This window comes from Peromyscus californicus, unplaced genomic scaffold (assembly GCF_007827085.1).
Source record: "Peromyscus californicus insignis strain IS unplaced genomic scaffold, ASM782708v3 Scaffold_7__1_contigs__length_154581171, whole genome shotgun sequence".
NCBI classification, from domain to species: Eukaryota; Metazoa; Chordata; class Mammalia; order Rodentia; family Cricetidae; genus Peromyscus; species Peromyscus californicus.
The window spans coordinates 70293764-70315474 of record NW_026294595.1 but is presented as its reverse complement, the minus strand read 5'-3'; the positions used below and the strand labels follow the sequence as shown (position 1 = coordinate 70315474).

At 42.7% G+C, this 21711-nt stretch overlaps 1 protein-coding gene across 7 annotated transcripts in view; it reads left to right on the top strand.

The window, feature by feature from the left end:
• The first annotated feature begins 4951 nt into the window (after positions 1 to 4951).
• The window catches only part of Api5 (apoptosis inhibitor 5), a 24949-nt gene continuing 8189 nt past the window's right edge, over positions 4952 to 21711 (top strand). For 2 of the 7 annotated variants that reach the window (XM_052725200.1, XM_052725198.1), the window contains exons 1-11: positions 4953 to 5159; positions 11916 to 12077; positions 13570 to 13663; positions 14074 to 14139; positions 14579 to 14730; positions 16488 to 16694; positions 17204 to 17308; positions 18588 to 18677; positions 19613 to 19794; positions 20630 to 20723; positions 21148 to 21204. In XM_052725200.1, the coding sequence (XP_052581160.1) occupies positions 5091 to 5159; positions 11916 to 12077; positions 13570 to 13663; positions 14074 to 14139; positions 14579 to 14730; positions 16488 to 16694; positions 17204 to 17308; positions 18588 to 18677; positions 19613 to 19794; positions 20630 to 20723; positions 21148 to 21204 (1278 nt within the window). In that variant the 5' untranslated portion in view covers positions 4953 to 5090. Of the gene's footprint in view, positions 5160 to 5291; positions 5915 to 5944; positions 8002 to 11915; positions 12078 to 13569; positions 13664 to 14073; positions 14140 to 14578; positions 14731 to 16487; positions 16695 to 17203; positions 17309 to 18587; positions 18678 to 19612; positions 19795 to 20629; positions 20724 to 21147; positions 21205 to 21711 lie in introns of those variants that run through there. The other 5 variants (XM_052725199.1, XM_052725197.1, XM_052725195.1 and 2 more) reach the window with 5 other exon arrangements.

Sequence of the window (21711 nt, the reverse complement as noted above, 5' to 3'; positions counted from 1 at the left end):
TAGTCTTGAAAAGGTCTACAGAAAACATCGCTAAGTGAAGGGCAAAGCGCAGAACAAAACGGGCTGCATTGGTGTACTTTTTTGAAACTATCTCTGTGTGTAAGGTCTATAAGGTTATAAACCACACTGCTTGATACACTTGGGGAAGGGAGCTGTGGAGAGAAACCAAACCTTGCCTTCTATAAGAAATGCCTTATAGTAAGTATCACACGTACAATGTTTGGATGGTGTTGTGGGTTTTTTTTAAGTTATTTTTATTTTATTTTATTTTATTTAGTTATTTTATGTGTATGTGCATCACATGCATGCCTAGTGCTTGAGGATGTTGACTGCCTGGAACTGTAGTTGCAGATGGTTGTGAGCTGCCCTATAGGTGCTAGAAACCAAATTCCTGTCCTCTGCAAGGGCAGCAAGTACTCCTTACCTGTTAGCCATCTCTCCAGCGCCACGTGTGTTCTTCTATTTTTTCCCCTTTTTTGAGGATTTCATGTGTTCACAATGAAATCAGATTCTATCTACCCCCACTTCCCCCTTCAACTTTCTCATGTTCCCTCCAACACTTCCATGTTGCTTGAATCCTAATTGGTCTTATAATTAAAAACCCAGAGCCAGATATTGGGGTAAAATGCTAAAAGATCAGAGGAAGCAAGCCACAACCACTTCTCACCTCACCAACTCCTCAGCCAAAAGGAGAAGATCCTGTCTCCATGAATCCTCAGATTGAACACCCCGAGTCCTCAGCTGAAAGGGCACCGAACTCCTGTCTCCTCCTGCCTTATACTCCTTTCTCTGCCCAGCCATGTCACTTCCTGTCTCAACCTTCCTAGTGCTGGGGTTAAAGGTGTGTGCCACCACTGCCTGGCTCTTTCTCTTTTAGACTGGATTAATCTCATGTAGTCCAGGGTGGCTTTGAACTCACAGAGATCCAGATACTCAGCCTCCCGAGTGCTGGGATTAAAGGTGTGTGCCGCCTCTGCCTGGCCTCTATGTTTAATCTAGTGGCTGGCTCTGTCCTCTGATCTTCAGGAAAATTTTATTTGTTAGAGAGTACAAACAAAATAGCACCACACTTCCACCCCCAACTTCATGTATTTTCTTTTAACTGCCAGTTTGTGCTGCCCATGTGTGAATGGTTGTGGTGCCAACCACTGCTGCAGCATGAGAATTCTACCAGTGGCCACATACGCAAAACAAGAATGATTCTCCCTTCCCCGGCAACTGTCAGCTGCCAAGAGCTCCTCCATAAGAGGCGTGGCCTGGAGATCGGCTACCTCCATCTATGCTAGGATCGTGGCTGGCTTGATCAAGGGCAGGTACCACAGCTGCTGCGAGCTCATGATTATGATCATCTGGTTATGTCCAGAAGTCAGCACTGTACTCTTGTTCACTTAAATGAAACAGCTCAAGGCTATTAAAAAGATACTTGATAAGAAGTAAATCTGATGTCATTGTTTTTCTCTGCTGAGTAGTACTCCATTGTGTATATGTACCACATTTTATTTATCCATTTCTCAGTTGAAGGGCATCTAGGTTGTTTCCAGGTTCTGGCTATTACAAACAATGCTGCTATAAACAATGACATCATGAGGTTTGCAGGCAAATGGATGGACCTAGAAAAAAGATCATCCTGAGTGAGGTAACCCAGACTCAGAAAGACAAACATGGTATATACTCACTCATAGGTGGATACTAGATGTAAAGCAAAGGATGACTAGACTGCTACTCACAACTCCAGGGAGGCTACCTAGTAAAGAGGACCCTAAGAAAGACACGGGGATCGCCCAACAACAGAGAAATGGATGAGATCTACATGAGCAAACTGGATGTGAGGGGGTGGATAATGAAGGGCAAGGGTCTGGGGAAAGAGAGCTTAGGGGAGCGGAAGATCCCAGCTGGATCAGGGGCAGAGAGGGAGAACAAGGAAAGAGACACCATGATAAATGAAGACCCCATGAGAATAGGAAGAAGCAAAGTGCTAGAGAGGTCCCCAGAAATCCACAGATACCTCCACAATAGACTACTGACAATGGTCGAGAGAAAGCCCGAACTAACCTACTCTGGTGATCAGATGGCCGAACACCCTAATTGTCGTGATAGAACTCTCATCCAATGACTGATGGAAGCGGATGCAGAAATCCATGGCCAGGCCCCGGGTGGAGCTCCAGGAGTCTAATCAGCAAGAAAGAGAGGAGGCATTATATGAGCAAGAGATATTGAGACCACAATTGGAAAAAGCATAGGGACAAATAGCCAAACTAGTGGAAACACATGAACTATGATCCAATAGCTGAGGAGCCCCCATGGAACTGGATCAGGCCCTCTGGATAAGTGAGACAGTCGATTAGCTTGAACTGTTTGGGAGGCCCCTAAGCAGTAGGACCAGACCAGGGCCTGTCCTTGGTGCATGAGCTGGCTTTTTGGAACCTAGGGCCTATGCGAGATGCTTTGCTCAGTCTAGGTGAAGGGAGGAGGGGACTGGCCCTGCCTCCGCTGAATCTGCCAGGCTGAGCTGAATCCCCAGGAGAGTCCTTGCCTTGGGGGAGGTGGGAATGGGAGGTGGATTTACATATCGTGGCTGATATGTAAAATTAAATTAAAAAAAGAAAAGAAAAAGGAAGTAAATCTGAGCCAGGCGTGGTGGCACACGCCTTTAATCCCAGCACTAGAGAGGCAGAGGCAGGTGGATCTTTGTGAGTTTGAGGCCAGCCTGGTCTACAGAGCAAGATCCAGGACAGCCAGGGCTACACAGAGAAACCCTGTGGGGGGGGGGGGGCAGGAAGGAAGTAAATCTGAGAACCTGGGGTGGGGTAGGTCAGTTCAGTAGCACAGTGCTGACCTAGAATATACAAGCTCCAGGATTCAATCTCAGGGAATAAAAAAAATAAAATTTGAATGAGTCTAGAGACAGAGGCTGAATTAGGGTTCTCTGGAGTCACAGAACTTATGGAATGAATCTCTCTCCCTCTCTCTCCCTCTTTCTCCCTCCCCCCCCTCTCTATCTATCACACACACACACACACACACACACACACACACACACACACACACACACACATTGGAATTTATCGGAATGACTTATAGGCTGCAGTCCAACTAACCCAACAATGGCAGGCTGTGAATGTAAAGTCCAAGAATCCAGTAGGTGCTCAGTCCCATGAGGCTGTGTGTCTCAGCTGGTCTTCTGTATATGCTGGAATCCAGAAGAAGTATGCTCCAATGCCAGGGAAGGAATGGGTCTTCTGGCAAGGCGAGGGCAAGCGGGGAAGAGCAAAAGCTTCCTTCTTCTATGTCCTTACATAGACTTTCAGCAGAAGTTGTAGCCAAGATTAGTGGTGTGTCTTCCCACCCAAAGGGTCTGGATTAAAGGCATGTGTTTTCCCACCCAAAAGGTCTGAATTAAAGACATGTGTTTTCCCACCCAAAAGGTCTGGATTATAAGCATGTGTTTTCCTGTCTCAAGGTCTTAATTAAAGGTGTGTGTCTTTTGCCTCAAGATTTGGATCAGAGGTGTGTTTTATCCCCTCTCAAGATTGAATCAAAAGTCAGTGTTTTCCAGCCTCAAGATCCAGATCACAGGTGTGCCCTCCATTTCTGGATTGTAGTTCATTCCAGATATAGTCAAGTTGACAACCAAGAATAGCCATGACACCATTGCTCATCCAAAGGATGGTGGCCTGTCACACGGCCGAAAATACAGTAAGGAAAAGATAAATTCGTAATAGACTTGTGGTGTAGAGATAGGACTGTTGATTGAGTCTGATGGTGAAGTAGAGAAAGCATTCAGATTGAGCAACAGTTTTCTAGATCATAGAATTTTTGATAATTTATTCACATTCTACTATCTAACTCTTTTCAGTGTTCGTAATTGGACCAAGCAAAGAGCCAAGGGACTTGGTTTGTAGTTACTTTCTGTATATAATCTTCACAAATAGATGGGTCTTTGAAATTATCACCTATAGTCTAATGTTTGAATCTTTTTTTTTTTCCTGTTTTGATTTGGTTTCTCTGTGTGATCAGCCTGCCTCTTCCTCCCAAGTGCTGGGATTAAAGGTGTGTGCCACCACACTGGACTAATGTTTGAATCTTGGAAATTCAATATCCACATCTTTTTACCATACACAAGCAGGGCACATCTATGTGATACCAGGACTTTTGAGGCAGGAGTACTGTTCCAAGTTCAAAGACAGCTTTAGATTCATAGTGCATTGCAGGGAGCAGCCAGGACTCAGACAAGATTCCTCCCCTCCCCTCCTCTCTCCTCCTCTCTCCTTCTCTCCTCTTCCCCCTTCTCCCCTCCTGCGTATATGTGAGCGTGTGTGTGTGTGTGTGTGTGTGTGTGTGTGTGTGTGTGTGTGTGTGTGTGTGTGTATACACGAAAATTCGAGGGCACTTGCATACCATGGACCACACAGAGGTCAGAGGATAATTTTTCAGAGTTGGTTCTCTTTTTTCACTGTGGGTTCCAGGGACTGAACTCGAGTTGTCAGGCTTACATGGCAAGCACATTTACCCTCGGAAATATGGCCCCTCCACCTTATTTTTTGAGGCAGGTGTCTTAATGACATTTCTGGCAACCATAAGAACTTGGCGGTGCAGAAAAGCAACTCCCAGCCGGGAGGTGGTGGCGCCACGCCTTTAATCCCAGCACTTGGGAGGCAGAGGCGGGCGGATCTCTGTGAGTTCGAGGCCAGCCTGGTCTACAGAGCGAGATCCAGGAAAGGCGCAAAGCTACACAAAGAAACCCTGTGTCGAAATTTAAAAAAAAAAAAAAAAAAGCAATTCCCACCAGCGGGGACCGGAAGCTTACAGTCTATCCTTTAGTCCTGCTTGTTGCTTTTCGCACCGCCGAGCAGTAGGGGGCGACAGATCCCGCGACGAAGTTCGGCTGCCTCCGCCGGCCGCTCCCGACGCGTCCGTCGCCGCGTAGACGTTGGGGGCGGGGCCGTGCTGTGCGCTGTGACTGGTGGCGGCCCCGGCGGCAGCTGCCGGCGTAATAGGGCGGTCGACGGCTTAGATAAGTTCCGTGGAGGCGGCAGTGGCGCCGACTACGCGTTGGGCGGCGGGAGCGGGCCCGGAACTTGGCGCTCAGCATGCCGACGGTGGAGGAGCTGTACCGCAACTACGGCATCCTCGCCGATGCCACGGAGCAAGTGGGCCAGGTAGGTCCCACTTGGAGGGCCCGCCGCTCGGGGTTGGACTCCCGCCGCACTGGGCCGCGTCGCCGGGCGCGCACTCGGGGCGGGAACGCGGCCTCGGCCTGCTCGGGAGCGCGCGCGGTCCCGCAGCCCGGCCTTCCCGCTGTCTCCCGGGACCCGCGTCCAGCCGCACCGCCTCTCGCGTTTCCCGGACTGTGATGAAATGGAAAGTTTTCCTCAAGGGATCAAAATTGTTGGTTCTGGAGGCAGAAGTTGTGAACGATCTAGAAAGAGTAGGATACGGGGCTTGTGCAAAGCACACGCGAGGCCCTGTCGCCCGGGCTTGGATAGGAACTGGCGGCGGCGGCGGCGGCGGCGTTCGTTCCCTGCGCGTTTGGGCGCCTGTCGGGCACCCATCTGTGGCCGGCGTTGGAGGCGCGGTGGCAGCTTCGTGCTCCTCCCGGCGACTCGTGATGCGCGAGGAAAGGACAGGCGTTTTGTGTTGTTTCTGAGTGGAAGAATTTTGTGAAGAAAGTCGCAGGGAACGGGTGTGGAGAGGGGGAAGATGTAGCCAGCCCGGAATAGAATGTTCTAAGAAGTGCTCTCCGCTCTCCTTGCCCCAGGCGTAGTTTTCTTAACACCGCTGAATTCCCCATCCAGACCTTGAAGCTTTGTTTTGAACTTGAGTTAGTAAGGTCGTGTGCATGTCCTCTGGGAAAAAGAACACAGGCTGGCCAGGAGGTTTTAGAAATCCACGTTTTCAGTCCTTAGACGCTTTGGTGAGTTCTCTGTGTGCTCATCCCACGGCGTAGAAAGCGAAACGTCCTTGAGCTGAGCGGTGGAGGAGTCCCTTCCTGTCCCTTAGGATGTATGCAGTTCAAGTAGAACCTTACTGAGTTTGCGGGGAAGCGGGGCGTGTTAGAACGAAACTCGGTGTTGTGAATGTACCAACTTCAAGTGGTTCTTCTTCCCTGCTTCCATGTCTGTAGGGACTTTATTGTCAGAACATATCGGTTCGCCTTCATAGGTGTGTACACGCTCTTAGGTCCGTTGTAAAGCAGGATTTTTCCGCCTACTACAGGATGGGAAAATACGATGGTCAGTCGTAGAGGAGGAATTCGTTGTTCCTAGGAAAAGTGATTCGGCAGCCTTGGCCATCGTACTTTTGTTGGTGTTTGTAACAGAGTTAGGGAGGAGTGTAGCTGACTGTCCTACCAAAACTTAATTTTGTCGCACGTCAGCAAGAGAGACTAGGGATGTAACCAACAATAGGAATTCGCTACCGGTTTGTGAATGGTGCTCTTCGTTTTTAGGTTTTAGGTGTTGTTGTTGTTGTTTGGGTGGTGGTGGTGTTTGCTTGCTTGTTTTTGGTTTGTTTTGTTTTTGAGACAGGGTTTTTTTTTGTGTAGTCCTGGCTGTCCTGGAACTAGCTCTGTAGAACAGACTGGCCTCGAAATCACAAAAGATACACCAGATTCTGGCTCTTGAGTGCTGGGATTAAAGGCGTGTGTTAACCACCGCTGCTTCCAAGGATGGTGCTCTCCTAAAGAGAAATCAGAAATTTTCCAGGGAAAACTGTACTTTCCTGCTGTCTAATCCCGACCAATTTTTGCTGAGTAGGGAAAGTATTTTTTGTCAGCCACCTACATAGAGTACATGTACACTACATAGGGCAGATGGAAGCCAAGTTCAATTTGTATGGGGAGGGGCAGGTATCCTTTTCTGAAATGCCTGCAGCCACATATGTTAAGCTGTTTTTTTTTCTTTCCTTCGGATTTTGGAATACTGTAGACTGTGCAGGTTGATCATCCCAGTCTAAACTCCAGACTGCTCCTAAATGTGCAAGTTTCAGGCCCCAGTGTGACCTGGGTGTGAGAAGTGAGAGTTACACAGATCCTCTATTACCATTTAAATTTTTTAAATTTCATTTTTACTGAGTATGTGAGTGAATATATGTGTGTGCAGATATTCATGTGTGTTTGTGTACCTGTGTGTGTGCATGCATGTGGAGGCCAAGGTTGATATCAGGTGTCCTCCTTATTTACTGTCCACCCTATTTTTTGAGACAGACTCTGACTGAATCTGGAGTTCACCCATTCTTCCAGTCTGGCTATCTAACAAGCCCAGAAATCCTCCTGTCTCTGCCACCCTAGTGATGGGATTACAGATGCATACTATGAGCCAAACTTAATATGGGTTCTGGGGATTGAACTCTAGTCCTCATGATGATATGGCAAGCATTTTACCTGCTGAATCATCTCCCCAGCCCCACTTGTTATCTTTATGGTAAAAAGTGGTTTGAATTGATAGCTCTCTTCAGGAGGTCAAAGATGGCTTCCTCAAGGCAACACTGCAGTTTGGGAAGAGTGCTTAAAAGACAGAAGGTAAAAAGGACAAGAGTCCTGTTTAACTAACTAGCTTAATGAGGAAGCCATATCAACCATTGTAGAAAAGAGAAAATACCTTTTGTGTTTAGCAAAATAAATTTTCATGTTACATTCCCTGGCAGATTGCTATGTAGACCCTTCTGAAACCGACTTTGGCAGTTTTGATCTGTTGTCTTTAACTTGATTTTTTTTCAGCTCTGCTAAAAGCCACTCTTCCCCTCTCTAGGTCAGCACTCTTTCAAAGCAGCACCCCCAAATACAGGGAAACACACAAGTCCCCTGAGGCCTAGAGGGAGATGTGTCCAAGTGTGTACATGCATATAGAGGCAAGAGGTCACTTCTGTATCATTCCACGGGAGCTGTCCACCTTGTTTTATGAAATAGTCTCATTGGGACCTGGAACAGCAAGCTCCAGGGATCCTCCTGTCTCCACTTCCATTGGGATTCTAAGCAGTACCATCATGACTAGCCTTTCCCAGGTATTCTGGGGTTTGGACTAGAAAATAGCAAGCACTTTCTAGACAGCTATCTCCCCAGACCCTAGCCTCCCTCCCCCAAATCTTATTAGCTAATTTCCCTCAAGCAGTAGATGCCTCTCTCTTTTTTTTAAAGATTTTGTTGTTGTTGTTGTGTGTGAGTTTTGCCAGAAGAGGGTATCATTTCCTGGAATTGGAGCTATAGACAGTTGTGAACCACCACATGGATATTAGGAATCCATCTCCTCTCTCTGGAAGAGCAGCCGCTGTTCTTAACCACTGAGTCATCTCTCCAGCCCAGATCCTTTTTGAACATCCTTGTCACTGTTTCTGTATTTACTAATAGTACTTCATGTATATTTTATTTCATGTATGCTTTTTCTTATTCCTTTACCAAATTATAAAGTTGTGGGGATAAGTATTAAATCCTTGCACTGTATCTTGTCTTTTAGGAAATAATTTCTTAAATATATACAAAGAAGGTCTATCTCTGGTAAATTAAGAGAGTTTTACTTTATAGACAGATGAGAGCCTGCATTTCTAATAAGCAGATTGCAGGTGATCAGTTCTAAATAAGTGTTCATGTCTCAGCGTCTTCCATTCCCCTTCACTTCCATGTTGTACTACACTGGCCCCCCTGATGCCAACTCTGCTTCTTCAGATCCTCTCCTCTGGCCCTCCTCACTGCACTCTGCCTCCAGCCTCCAAGTAGCCATGATAGAACAATGTGTAACCCACCTTTATTTCACATTTTAACTTAAATTTAAAGTGTAAATACTTAACTTGATCTAGTGAAACACCCCTGTATTCCCAGCACTTTGGAGGAAGAGGGAGGAGGAGGAGCTCTAGGCTAGCCTAGGCTGTATAACAAGTTGCAGGCCAGCCTGAACCACATAGTGATATTCTGTCCTTTAAAAACTTATTATCTGGCCTGGAGAGATGACCCACCAGGTAGTCACCTGCCATCAAACCCAGTGACCTGAGTACAATCCCCAGTACCTACGTGGTGAAAGGAGAGAACCAACTACCTCAGGTTTTCTTGACCTTCCTAAGCTGCCCTTGGCACATGTGTCAAGAAGCTATTAAGAGACTGGCAGTAGGCTGATCTGAGTAATCCCTAAACTCTGATAGGTCCTCTTGCTCCCTAACCCTGAGTGCATTGCCTCCTGGGGTGGAAGAGGCTTGGTTTGCTGACTTGTGTTGCATGAAATACTATTCTTTTAGTAGCTTTATTTTGTATGATTAAACTACAGCCAAAGACCAAGTTCAAATTCCTGAAAAATATATGAAAATACTAGAAACCTAAATAGTATCAAATGCAAACTCTATACTATATGAATATATCATAATGAAACCACAGTGTATATCCCTAGCTTGCGCATAAAAGCCCAACATGGTGGCTCATGTCTAACCCTAAGCCTGGGCAGTTGGGGAGGTGGAGACATGCTGTCCTTGGAGTTCACTGACCAGCCAATCTATGAGCCTTGGGATCATCAAGAAATAATGTGGAAATGGGGCTGGAGAGATGGATGGCCCAGCAGTTAAGACCACTTGTAGCTCTTGGAGAGACACCCACATCGGTCAGGTAGCTCACAACCACCTGAAAGTCCAGCTCCTGGAGAACCCACGCCCTCTTCTGACCTCTGCATTTACCCCTCACACACATACAGGGATGTACACATATACCTAAGTAAAAATACATAGTTAAGAAAATGAGCTGGATTGTAAAAAAAAAAAAAAAAAAAGAAAATGAGCTGAAGGTAGTAGAGGAAGACACCCAGCGTCCTCACACACACACACACACACACACACACACTCACACTCTGAACTTTAGGGAGACAGAAAAGAGAAGTCTTGTCGGTGCAGTAGTTAGAAAACAATCGAAGAGCTAACTGTTGGGTTGGCCTTATGTAAGTGGTAGTCAGGTGACATCTGTTAACGATCACTGCTTAGTTATTTGGTGGAACTTTGACTTCTGGAGTCAGCGTGTTAAATCATAATGACTTCCCAAGGTTTTCTGTGTTTGTGATGCTGGATCCACCTTAGATGCCTGTGTAGAGTATATGCTTAGGACTTAAAGTTTGCTTTGTGGGGAGAATTCTTGGTTCTGACAAGCTTTAGAGCCAGCAGAACTATGTTTGGGTCTTGAATCTGCTGCTTAACTTGCTGTGTGACCCTGGGCAAATGATTTCACTGTTTTCTCAGCAGGAAAATAAAGAGAGTAGTTAGTTGTGAGGCATGTAGACAGTGTGTCACTCCATCCCTAGTAGACTTTGAGTGACTGTCTCCAATGATTCCTCTTTACTGACACACCCCCACCCCACATCGACCCCTGGCATCCGCAAGATTTACTATAAGCAGAGCTTTTTAATTTAGACAAGGTAGGGTGTTTCTCCAAGAGACTTTCAAAATAAAGCTTTAAGTTTGAGCTAATGGAAATCAGATTTGTATTGCTCTGCAAAAAAAGGGTGTCAGAACTGTTCATAACTAACTTCATGAATCTGATGTTGAGCTCAGACAAACCACAAGAATGTAAAGTGGTAGGAGTCAGCCATGATTTTTTTTCAGCATTTACACTGAAAAATGTATAGTTTAGTTTCAAGTAAAAAGTGAAGAGTGATGTCATGCCTGCATTTCATGAAGAAGCTAGCCTTATTTGTAGACATAACTGTTCATTAGAAGCTGACCTTCTCTTTCACATGTTCATAACTCCACTCAGCTTTATTTGTTCATTTAGCCAGTATTAGCCACAAAAGTTGTTAGGATAAAAGTTGATGGTGGATATTTATTAGTTACTCTCTCTGCCTGGTATGAAGTAAGTACAGCACTCAGTGCTTACCCTGGCAGAGTGGCCCCCACTATGTCTACGTGTGGTATCAAGATGATAGTTTAGGGAACTTTATTCTTATTGAAGTTGTATTTGTATGTCCATACCGAAGTCTTACTCTGTATTTCTTGCCATTTAGTAAAAGCACCAGTTGGGAGGTAGCCCTATACGGAGGAATGGGAACTTATTGAGACTTTACATTGAGTGTCTGAGAGCACTTCATTTTTTTTTTTTTAAGATTTATTTATTTATTATGTGTACAGCATGTATGACCAGAAGAGGGCACCAGACCTTATTACAGATGGTTGTGAGCCACCATGTGGTTGCTGGGAATTGAACTCAGGACCTCTGGAAGAGCAGTCAGTGCTCTTAACCTCTAAGCCATTTCTCCAGCCCCCTCATTTTTTTTTTTTTTTATTTGACAGAAACGTGCGCTTTGGGTGTATTCTCATGTGCAATGAATGTTAGACTTTGTCTTAATCCAAAATTGGCTGGCTTATACAAAAGTTGCTGCTTTCACATTGTAAAATATAAGATGAAAATAAACTTTGTTAAAATTACTAAATTTTTCTTTCCTTTCACCTTCCTCAAGACACTAGTTAGAACAGGTCCTTGAAGGTGGGAGGCAGGGTAAGACAAGGTTTTGCTGTGTAACTTAGGCCGTCTTCAAACTTGCCACCTTCTTGCCTCAGCCCCCTGAATGCTAGCATTATAAGTAAGTACCACTATGCCTGGCCACAGGTATCTTTTAGTAAATGTAACACAACTGTGAGAATTCAACAATATCTTTCTCCATTTTTAAAGCATGACACAATCACAAGGCCTGGTGATACCTATAATGATAGGATGGTGAGACGTTAACAACTTACTTGCTTTTTTCCATTTAAAATTAGAGTCATATTTCTCTCTTTCCTAATTGACAAATAAAATGGACTGGGCAGTGGAGAATAGGGAAATAGAGTAAAAGGTCATGTCTAATTTAAGTAGTCAAACTATGGTGTTTGTAAACATTTGGAGCATTGGTGCATGTGTGGTGAACCTCCCCATAGGTTCTAGTCCTTCAGTATTGTTCTTTTTGTCTTCCTTCCAGCATAAAGATGCCTACCAAGTGATACTGGATGGCGTGAAAGGCGGCACCAAGGAGAAGCGATTAGCAGCTCAGTTTATTCCAAAATTCTTTAAGCATTTTCCAGAACTGGCTGATTCTGCAATCAATGCACAGTTAGACCTCTGTGAGGATGAAGATGTGTCAGTAAGTTTATGATTGACTCTTCACTAAGCTTTCTAGTATTTCTATGTAAAAGTAACATGATCAAAGTAGTAATCAGTCCATAATCGGCTTCTATGGTATGATCACTTTGTACCAGATCCAAAGTGAACGCTACACCTGAGAAAATAAGTTTTATTTTATTAAGTTTATTATCTTGTATTTATGAAAAATGCATGGAATAACAAATTTTTTGTTTTGCTTTTCTTACCCATTGCTAAAAATGGAATGTAGCTCACATCTTTTCTTAGATTGTTATTCATATTTCATACTAAATTAGTTAATGCAATTTTTGTACTTGTAGATGTACTATATGTGTCATAAAAAATAGATGGTCACTGTAATACTTGTAACTGATTACCGATTAAGAATCAATCCTTTCCCAAGGTTTAGATTAACCATTAGCATTTCTAGTTATTGGTGCAGGCTTCTAAATTTTTTCAGCTATTAGCTCTTAACTTTCTAAGTCAGTGAATCACTAGCATTTCATGCAGAGTATGCTAGATGTAAACTATCATTTTTAATGTAAGAGCTAGTAAATTGGAATCTTTTTTAATTCAAATTGTAAGTAGTCAATGTAGAAGACTCTAAAATGACTCCTGGTGAGGGCTCTGTCATGGTTGCTGTTCTAAAGGAACAGTGTATGAACATGCCTAAAAGTCACACCCCAACAGTTGTATGTAAGTCACATACAAACATGTTTGTTATCGCTGAACTCTCTGCTCCAGTCCAGAACGTACTATCCATTTCAGCTGCATTTGTCTTATTTGTTCTATGAAACCTGAGTAGTAAATTGAGCCAGTGGCACATATCTTAGTCCCAGCTACTCAGAAGGCTGAGAAAGAGGATCACTTGAGCCAAGAAGTTTATGGCCAGTCTTGGCAACATAACAATATCATGTCTCAAAAACAAACGGGCAAATTTTTCTAAAAACAGTTACAAACAGGAGAGATGGCTCAGCAATTAAGAGCACCTGTTGCCCCTCTAAAGGGCCTATCCCAGCACTCAAAGGCACTCACAGTGGCCTCTAACTTCATTTCCAATGGATCCAGTGCCCTCTTCTGTCCTTCTGTCCTTTCTGGGCACAAGCACATAGATAGTGCATACACACAGAGACATAAATAAAAGTAAACATCTTTTAATAGTAAACTCATCTTATGGGTGGTGAGATGTCTGAACAGGTAAGGATACTTTCTACATAAGCCTAAGTTCAGTCCTCAGAACTCATGTGAAGTGGAAAGAATGAACCAACTTCACAGAGTTGTCTTCTGACCTCCACATGCGCATTGTGCCATGTGTACCCCCCTCCACGTCATTCACAAATGGACACAATAATGGAAAAAGCATCTTATACTTTACAATTCATGTGCTCCTTACTATGGTTTCTTCTGGTTTTAGTTGTCTTAAAGGCTGAGTTTGTCATTGCTTTATGATGATGCCGTTTAGTTACTTTTTGTTTGTTTGAAATCATGCCCAGATACGACGCCAAGCAATTAAAGAACTGCCTCAGTTTGCAACAGGAGAAAATCTTCCAAGAGTAGCAGATATACTGACCCAGCTTCTGCAGACAGGTAAGAGGTTCTTTTGCCCCCTTTAATCTAAATATTCTCTCTGGAATACAGGCTGTTCTTGACTTTGTATGGGTGCTGAGCAGGAAGGTCCTGCCTCTGGCAGATGATATTGAACCTCTTTCATTCAGCATTGTGAAACTCAGTGGCTTCTGAGTCTGTTACTTGTTTTGTTTTAAATTCTGTTTATAAAAGAATAATATTATCATTTCGCCTGTTTGCTGTGGGCATGCCAGGTGATGTTCTCTGCCCCTGTGAAGGAATGATGTGTCCCTGATCCTGTAAAAGAGTTGCTTAGGCGAAGGTTGCTTGGTCCATCATCTGTGTGGAAACTGTTGACTCTCAACTTTGAAAATGAAGGTGGTATTTTAAATTTATCCTTTATTCATCCATGCTACTGTTTCTCTCCCCAGATGACTCTGCAGAATTTAATTTGGTGAACAATGCGCTATTAAGTATATTTAAGATGGATGCAAAAGGTAAAGCCACTTCTCTTTCTTAATCATGCTTCAAGTCTTAGGAAACCAGGAAGCTTGGGCTTTACTCAGATCTTTTTCATAAAAGTGATGACCAAATCTGAAAGGGGGCCTCCCAACTTAGATGTATGTGACTTTCCAATAGAAGTAATTGTAAAAAAACAGTTCAGATTTCCCCTCGAAATGTGTTGGAAAAGTTCCTTTTGCAGCTTTAAAGAATTATTCCAAAATACCTGAACTTTGATTGTGGTTGAAAAGAAATTCCAGTCATATTCAAGCTGAATATGGGAGCAAACCATGTGACCTTTCTGGGTTGGCTGTAAAGATTTCAGACTGACTTTAGCCAGCATCGATGGTAGTCAGGGTGTTTATTCACTTTTTTGAACAATGATGAAGTAAATGTAAACGCTTCACACTTTACAGTTGCTTTTTTTCTTTACAGGAACATTAGGTGGCTTATTTAGCCAGATTCTTCAAGGAGAAGACATTGTTAGAGAAAGAGCAATTAAATTCCTGTCCACAAAACTCAAGACACTCCCAGATGAAGTGTTAACTAAGGAAGTTGAGGAACTCATACTCACTGAATCCAAAAAGGTCTGTTGGAGTCACCTTGAGATTCATTGATGGTCATCAACGTTGGGTGTGGATGAGTGATGTCTCCCACTGCAGAAGTGTTCTGTACCTTGTATTCACCACTCCTTCATTCACCTTAATGACTCACACTGATTTAAAGGGTGTGATCATGTTGAAATCCTTGGTGTTATCCTAATTGCTCCTTATTCTTCTTTCCATCTTGAGATGGTCCAAGTATCTGGAGCATTTCAAAATAAAATAGCACAATGAAATATTAGAAAAAATAAATTTTTTCTCACTGCCTATAAAGTATTTCAAGAGTATGAAAGCATTTGTATTAGCTGCTTACATTGTTGCTATGGCAAAATTGTCTTAGTTGGGGATTTTATTGCTGTGAAAAGACACCATGACCATGGCAACTCTTATAAAGGAAACATTTAGTTGGGATGGCTCGCTTACAGTTTCAGAGAGGTTTGGTCCATTATCATCATGGTGGGGAGCATGGTGGCATGCAGGCAGACATGGTGCTGGAGCTGACAGTCTTACATCTTACAGGCAATAGGAAGTCAACTGAGGGAAGCTTGAGCAAAAGAGACTTCAAAGCCCACCCCCAACGGTGAGACATTCCCTCCAGCAAAGCCACACTTCTTAATAGTGCCACTCCCTGTAAGATTATAGGGGCCAATTACATTCGAACTCCCACACCAGACAAAAGCAACTTGAGGAAAGAAAGGCTTATTTTAGCCCACAGTTGCAAGCAGTCGAGACATTGCAGCCACAGTTAGGAAACAGAAAGAAATGCTGTACTCGGCTAGTTGTCTCCTTTTTATCCGACAGTTCCACACCCCAGCATGTGGAATGGTGCCACCCACATTAATTAATGTACGTTACATAAGCATGCCCAGAGGCTAGCCTCATCTATGTAAGTTCAGAGGCATGCCCACGGGTTTGTCTCCTAGGTCATTAACCATCACACGGTATTTATTTGTCTTCTGTCAGCATCTAGCATAGTTAGAAAGGCTAGGATTGCCCAAGGGTGTCAAAATTGTCTCTTCACCCACTTTTATAGTGCCAAATTTGGAAAAGAGTTTTAAAGAAAATTCAGCCCTATCTCTGTCAAGACTTTACCCACTAAGAAGATTCTTCAGTAAGAAAGAAGTAGCTGTCCTGCTGAGAAGGTGGTAATATTCTTACATACCACGTCTTATATAGTCATCTGAGTAGAACTGCACGCTTTAGTCAGTGAGTATATCTCTATCAGCCCACTGATACAGAGGACTTAAAATAAGAATGTCACGTATCCTGTGGACAGTTGCCAGATGATGTGAGCAATGCTGCTTAGTCATAGGAAACTACTGACTTACCAATTTGCTACAGAATTTCTCAATCATTTCTGTCACTCTCCACCTTCATCAAGATTCTTTTATGTATTTTTCTTACTCATTTTGGAAATTTTAATCTGAGATATACTGTAAATTTGTGAAGTTCTGTGTGTTGGCAGTGATTTGTATGTTTAAAAAAAAAAAAGGCAAAATTTCTTAAAATAATTTTGGTCCTCTTCGAAAATACAGCTTTCCCTTCTCTGGACTTAAAACTTATCCTTTTGTCATAAAGAAGCATTAGGATGTAACTGAAATAATGCCACTCTCATTATTGATCTCTCTCTCTCTCTCTCTCTCTCTCTCTCTCTCTCTCTCTCTCTCTCTCTTTCTCTCTCTCTCTTCCATTCAACTCTTAAAAATGCTGTTTTTCTAAATTGTCTTTTTTTTTTCCCCCAGGTCCTGGAAGATGTGACTGGTGAAGAATTTGTTCTATTCATGAAGATACTGTCTGGGTTAAAAAGCTTACAGACAGTGAGTGGAAGACAGCAGCTAGTAGAGCTGGTGGCGGAACAGGCTGACCTGGAGCAGACCTTCAGCCCCTCAGACCCTGACTGTGTGGACAGGCTCCTGCAGTGCACACGGCAGGCCGTGCCGCTCTTCTCTGTGAGCTCTTTGTTCCTACCTGGCTGACACTTGGGTTACTCTTCACTCTGTCCATATTTACTTGAACACTCCTCAGACCTGCCCATGAAAGCATTCTTAGTGGGGCAAATAGAAGCAGAATGGCATTGTAAGAACCCAAGGCAGCAAGAAATTTCTCTGAGGGCTTGCTTAGAAACTTTAAAAATTGTGAGAACTTGCATTCTGTCTCGAGCTTTGTTTCCCCTGCATGAGTTTTCTGAGATGTGTATGCCTAGTTTGAAAAACATAAAGGATCTGTCCTTGTTGGGAAATGTGCAATGTGCAAGTCCAGCACTAAAATGCCACTAAACTAAACTTTAGAGTCAAAAGGGACATGTATCCAAGATGTATCCATGTCCGGTGTTCCAGGTGACCTTGCAGGGAAAGTTACATAATGGTGGGATACTTAGTTCATACTTTGAATGCCAGTTGTCTACTGTAATCTTTGAAAAAAGACTTTGTGACTTTTGTTTTTTGCATTGTTTTTACAGAAAAATGTCCATTCTACAAGGTTTGTGACATATTTCTGTGAGCAAGTTCTCCCTAATCTCAGTACCCTGACTACCCCAGTGGAGGGTCTTGATATACAGTTGGAGGTAAGAGAATACTCCTGCTTTCAGCACTGAAAAGCTAGTCCCATATTTCAGCAGAAATGTGAATCACTGATTGAGATCTGACTTCCAAGGGGATAATTGCAACGTCTGGCAGTGGCTAGCCTGTAATCTTCTAGGCCAGAATTAATTGCATAGGAGTTATTATGGATTCCATTATAGCTGCTTCAGTGGGACAGCGCTGCCTGTAGATGTCATTGTACAGAGCTTATACCTTTGAGGCCTAAATATTTTTAAATAGGTACTTAATTCATGATCGTTTGCTATATAGATTTAAACTAGATTGGGCCAGTGGGGTGATTGAAGAAGGTAAAGGTATTTGCCACCAAGCCTGATGACCTAAGTTTGGTCCCGAGAAACCACATAATGGAGGGAGAGAACTGACTGCTGTAAGTTGGCCTCTGACCTCCACATGTGCAGGCACATGCCCATACATACAAATTCACAAGTGTTAAAAATAAACTAGATTAACACCATGTGTCCTTTACCCCTGTCCTCCAATGGAGTGAACACCCTCCTGCATTGGATCTCAGTTGTAGCAGACACAGTTTTCATGGTATCTATCGTGTTTCATGTGTTTATAGTATCACTCCTCCCACATTTAACTTGACTCAATCTTATATCACAACCCGTGGCACAGAGCTAGACTCTGAACAGCCATAATGGTAGTGAATTGACTGAAACCTGGAAATGCAGAATGCCATTTCCTTCAACAACCTCTAGCACAGGGATTATGGGTATATATCACAGTAGTTTGCTTCAGATGTCCTAGACTAAGCTGATCAGTCTGAAATTGGATGGAGCAGGATAAACTTTCCAGATATTGGCAGTTACTAGCATTTTCAGATATTACCTAGACCTAACTTCAATAGTAAGAACCCACCTTACATTTGAATGACTAGTTGCTGTTGCAGATTCTGAGTAGTGCTTGGTAGGTTAATGTATTTATCGTTTTTCAGTATACTGTCACTGTGAGCCTATAGTAGAAAGAGTCATGTGTATTTTCCTTGCTTCTCACAGCTGTATTGGGAATTAGGGGACCTAGATTTGCTCAGATACAGACCCTATGACTGTACGAAGGGCCTTTACTTTCTTTAATGTTTAACTGTAAGATTTCAACTCCAGGGAATTTTCCAGTTCTAACATGATTCTGAAAAGCATAATGGAAAATAAGCACAGTCCTTTAAAGCTATATAGAATTACTCTCATTCCCTAGCCCATGCTCATCTAAAAATAGTTCTGATGGTAAATTTGTATGTTTCAGGTATTAAAATTGTTGGCAGAGATGAGTTCATTTTGTGGTGACATGGAAAAACTAGAAACAAATTTAAGAAAACTCTTTGATAAGTTACTGGTAAGAGCTTTCTTCTTTCCTTGTGTGTGGTCAGTTTATAACCTTAAAGACTTAATTTACTATTAATTTCTACATGGTAAAAACTATCTTTTGAAATGTGCCTTGAACACTAATTCTAGTGATTTCTACTAATTCCATTGTAAGGAAGTCTCTGGATCTTGGTATTTCCTGTTGCTGGTGCTTTGCATAAAGATCACCCACGATTTAGAGACTAGATCATCCCCTTGCTCCCAAATCAAAATGATATGTCCGTGAAAAAGAAAGTATCACTAACTCTTCTGATTGTGCTAAATAGGCTACGAACTGTAGTTGGCTCGCAAAGGCCATTTGTTCCAGGCCACCAACTAGGTAGCTGCCTAAGGTCAAGTAGCTTTAGCAACCAGGAAATAGTCTGTCCTTTAAGTTGTAATTGTGGAGAAAATAAGCCATCTGATAAAAATCATTATCAGCATCATGGAGGGACTCTTGTATTTGATGTGAGCAGTTACATAAATGGCCAGAGGTAAGCTTTAGGCCCTTGGCATATATGGAGACATTCAACATCTGCTGCTTCCAGATTTGCAATATCTACTGGGGTGTTGTAAGGCTGACATTGATTGTCTCTGTCACACTTTCAGTGTAAAGAGTTGGACTTTAGAAAATATTCTTTTAATTCATTAAGAATATAGTCTTGGTGTACAATGAATCTTGTCTCTGAACTTTGGTGCCTAGTGCCTAAAGTTACCTATTTCTACTTTTGTTATTAATGGTGGCATCTGTACCAGGTTAATAATGATAGCTGATGTGCCAGAACGTTGGTCCAATAGATCCTAGCTTAATTTCTAGTCTGTTTTTAGTGTTCTATGTCTTAAAACCATGCCTTAGGATTACATGGGTATCTCTCAAAACGAGAGTCTTTAGAACAGACTGCAAACATCTGGTCTCTCCTGTCTTAGGAGTATATGCCTCTCCCTCCAGAAGAAGCAGAAAATGGAGAGAACGCTGGTAATGAAGAGCCCAAGCTGCAGTTCAGTTATGTGGAATGTCTATTGTACAGTTTTCACCAGTTGGGCCGAAAACTTCCAGATTTCTTAACAGCCAAATTGAATGCAGAAAAGCTCAAAGATTTCAAAATCAGGTAATATAGGATGGAAGTTGGTTTAGTCCTTGGCAAAGTGAAAAATCTTGAAGCTCCCTGAGTTTTGATTTTGTTTTACAATATCTGATTCTCTCTACTCTTCCATATATAGTGGAGTAGGATGAGAAGTCCAGAATACACGAATTTGTGAATATTTCACAGATGTGACGTCACAGATCCCTGGTGGGAAGTGAACTTTCAAATAAATGAACTCTGGTTCTTCTCACTTGCCATATGACCTTGGGCAAGGTCCCCAACCACTTTACTCCTTAGACTTTTCTCATGTGTTAAATTTGAATGACAGTAGGGATATGAGTAAGCTTGTACAATGCCCAGCACCTAGTAGGTATCAGTTATCTGTATCCACAGTTGATAATATTCAACGGTGTTGAAAGTGCTAGAAAAACTAGTGATTGCTTTTCATAAGGATATTTTATATAGAATCATTCCATTAATAAACCCACTTCTTACATTTTGCATGCTTGAGCCACACTGTCACCTGTTAACTAGCCTCTGCTTTTCCACTGGGAGTGGTTTACTATTTGATTAGACAGGCATCATGGCCCACAGACTCTGTATAGTGTCAGCCACTTAGGAAGCTGAGGTACAGTAATCACTTGGGCACAGTAGAGGCCAGCCTGGACAGCATAGCAAGAATCCATCTCAGCTTCAAATGCTTGATGAAATACTTGATCAGAAACAAACAACTTAAGAAAGTACTCTTTTTGTTGTTGTTCATGTAGCCATTTTTGCACTGTGGATTGCTCTGCCACAGTAGATTATTTAAGAACAAAATTGAAATGATGAATTACTGATTAACTACTTTGTCATTTAGGTTGCAATACTTTGCACGGGGCCTTCAGGTTTATATCAGACAACTCCGATTGGCTCTCCAGGGTAAAACAGGCGAGGCCTTAAAAACCGAGGAGGTAAGAATGCTGGCTGAGGACACAAAAGTTGTCAGTCCCATGACAGACTTTGTGGGTTCTTGCTGGGATTTGGGTCTCCCTGATCTTCATAATAAAACCAGGCTTCATCCCACTCCTAATGAAATCTTTCCAGTTTTCATTACAACTTTCTGTAATTTATACTGGTTTCCTTTAAGACGATTCTTACATAACTCCATGCCCTGTGTGTTTTTCAGGTAAATTGCAGGTCATCCTTTTTCTAGCCTGCCAAAAGAAGCTTGGTTGATTTGCTTAGGGTAGAGAAATGGGGAGGGGAGGGTGGTATTTTCTATAGCTTTAAACCTCTACCTAGAAATTCTCTACCTAGAGATGTGAATCTGGTTGCATGCAGAATGGGATGTACACACAGAACTTACTGAATTTTAATTTTCTGTTCCTTTTACAGAACAAGATAAAAGTTGTTGCATTGAAAATAACAAATAATATCAATGTTTTAATCAAGGTGAGTCCCTTTTTCCCTAACCTGCCAGCTAACTAGAGTCAGTACAAGAGGTTTTTCATGTATCTGCAGTAGGGAGATGTAATTTCATTCCGAATATTTGCCTTCCTAATTTTAAAACTTTATACTTCTTTGTAATAATAAGTGACATTTTTCGAGCTAACCTGAATTTAAAAGGTTGGAAAAGCTGAGAGAGCCATGCAAAGCAGTCAGCAGATAGAAGTAGACTTAGACATTTCAGTAGCTTAAACTTCTGGTGGGGTTTTTGTTTTGTTTTTGAAGACTTGACTTTTTTTTAGAACGATATATTCTTATTTTGTATGCGTTAGTGTTTTGTCTACATGGCATCTGTGTTAGGGTGTTGGATCCCCTGGAACTGGAGTTATAGATAGTTGTGAGTCACCATGTGGTTGCTGGGAATTGAACCCAGGTTCTCTGGAAGAGCAGCCAGTGCTTTTAACCACTGAACCATCTCTGCAGCCCTCAGTGGTCTTAATGTTATTGGGTCTT